General features: G+C 32.9%; 1 protein-coding gene across 1 annotated transcript in view; it reads left to right on the forward strand.

The window, feature by feature from the left end:
* The window catches only part of LOC107481130 (polygalacturonase-1 non-catalytic subunit beta-like), a 3,096-nt gene extending 1,835 nt beyond the window's left edge, over window positions 1-1,261 (forward strand). The window contains exon 4 of the mRNA XM_052258509.1: window positions 251-1,261. Within this exon, the coding sequence (XP_052114469.1) occupies window positions 251-1,036 (786 nt within the window). The 3' untranslated portion in view covers window positions 1,037-1,261. The remainder of the gene's footprint in view (window positions 1-250) is intronic.
* Window positions 1,262-1,915: the final 654 nt, after the last annotated feature.

Consider the following 1,915-nt stretch of genomic DNA (forward strand, 5'->3'; position numbering starts at 1 on the left):
AACTTATACTTATAAATATTAATTATTAACTTATAAATATAAATAATAAATTCTGATAATTTTTTTATATTTTTTTATTATTTAACTTCTAAATACAAATAATAACCCTGTGTGATATATTTAACTCATTATATTATGATTTTTAACTTTGTTATTACTTTCAACGCACGTAAGAATATTTCAGTATTTTGAGTATTATTAGCAGTATTTTAAGAATTTATGGTTTTGTAATTTGTTGGTTGCATAAAAGGCTGGGTTCAAAGAATACGGTGTGAACACGACCTTCAAGGATTACAACAAAGACGGTGTCTCCTTCTCCGGCTACACCAACGCCACCACTTCTTCCGCCCACATTAGTGGCAGTCTGGCCAAAAAATGGGTGGAACCAGGCAAATTCTTCCGCGAAAGCATGCTAAAGGAAGGCACTATTATGCCCATGCCGGACATCAAGGACAAGATGCCCAAAAGGTCATTTTTGCCCCGTTCCGTTTTGACCAAATTACCCTTCTCCACCTCCGAGCTCAAGCGCATCTTCAAGGCCTCCGATGAATCCTCCATGGACAAGATGATAAAAGACTCCATGGGAGAGTGCACCAGAGCTCCCAGCGCGGGGGAGACAAAACGATGCGTTGGATCTGTGGAGGACATGATCGACTTTGCAACTTCCGTTTTGGGGCGTGACATTACCGTTAGAAGCACCGAGAACGTTAAGGGGTCAAAGAAGAATGTGATGGTGAGTAAGGTCAAAGGGATCAACGGTGGGAAAGTAACCAAATCTGTTTCTTGCCATCAGAGCTTGTTCCCTTACTTATTGTATTACTGCCACTCGGTTCCTAAGGTTCGGGTTTACGAAGCGGATCTTTTGGACCCGAATACAAAAGCTAAGATTAACCACGGTGTTGCCATCTGTCACTTGGACACCACTGCTTGGAGCCCAACACATGGCGCATTCATGGCCCTTGGATCGGGTCCTGGTAAGATTGAAGTTTGCCATTGGATCTTTGAGAACGATATGACTTGGACCATTGCTAATTGAGGAACAACGGATAATAATGGATTCGAAGCAACCTCTCCATCATCAGTTAATATAAGATTTTAATTTCATCCCTACTACCAATTAGTTAAGTCATGGTCGTCAGACCGTGGTCCTTTATTATTATTATTTATTAGTTATTACTATTAATTTTTTGTGGTCATGCATTTGGATCCGAGTATATATAGTTTATGTAGTTGTTAAAATATATAATGACGAGATTGCCTTTTTAAGTGTGTATTTTATGGTTTCTCTACCATGGTAGTTGTAAGGCAACGACGAATCAAATGTGCATTTTGTATTTACATAAGTATTACTCAATCTCTATTTATAAAAGGTAAATTTTGTGATGACTATGACATATTGACAATATTTTTGAAAACTTAGTTAAAAATTTAAAATTATATTAAATTTTTAATTTAATTGCTCTTTTTTATTTTTTTTAAAATTGAGAAGCGTTGCTAAAAAAGTAAATAAATAATGTGACTTAATTTTAGCTAAAATTTTATAATTATCATAACAATCAAAATCATAATTATAAAATGCATCTTAATAAAAATTATATTTTCTTTTTTCTTTTTTGGCATTTATTTCATTATCCAATCCTTAACCCATATCATTTATTTCATCTATATCGGATGTGTGGTAAAGGAATTATGAGGTTGCTTCCTAAGCTTGTATTTTATGGATTCCAATTAATGCAACGAATATAAATCAACTCCACGTATACATGGAGAAATGAAAAAATAGTTCATACTTATCTTATTTATTATTTATTAATTATTTTGATAATTAATAAATATTAAATAAAATAAATTTAAATTTTTTTTTAAATATTATTGATTAATATATAATTATTGGTCATTTCTTTAAGATTTAATT

This window comes from Arachis duranensis, chromosome 3 (assembly GCF_000817695.3).
Source record: "Arachis duranensis cultivar V14167 chromosome 3, aradu.V14167.gnm2.J7QH, whole genome shotgun sequence".
Lineage (NCBI taxonomy): Eukaryota > Viridiplantae > Streptophyta > Magnoliopsida > Fabales > Fabaceae > Arachis > Arachis duranensis.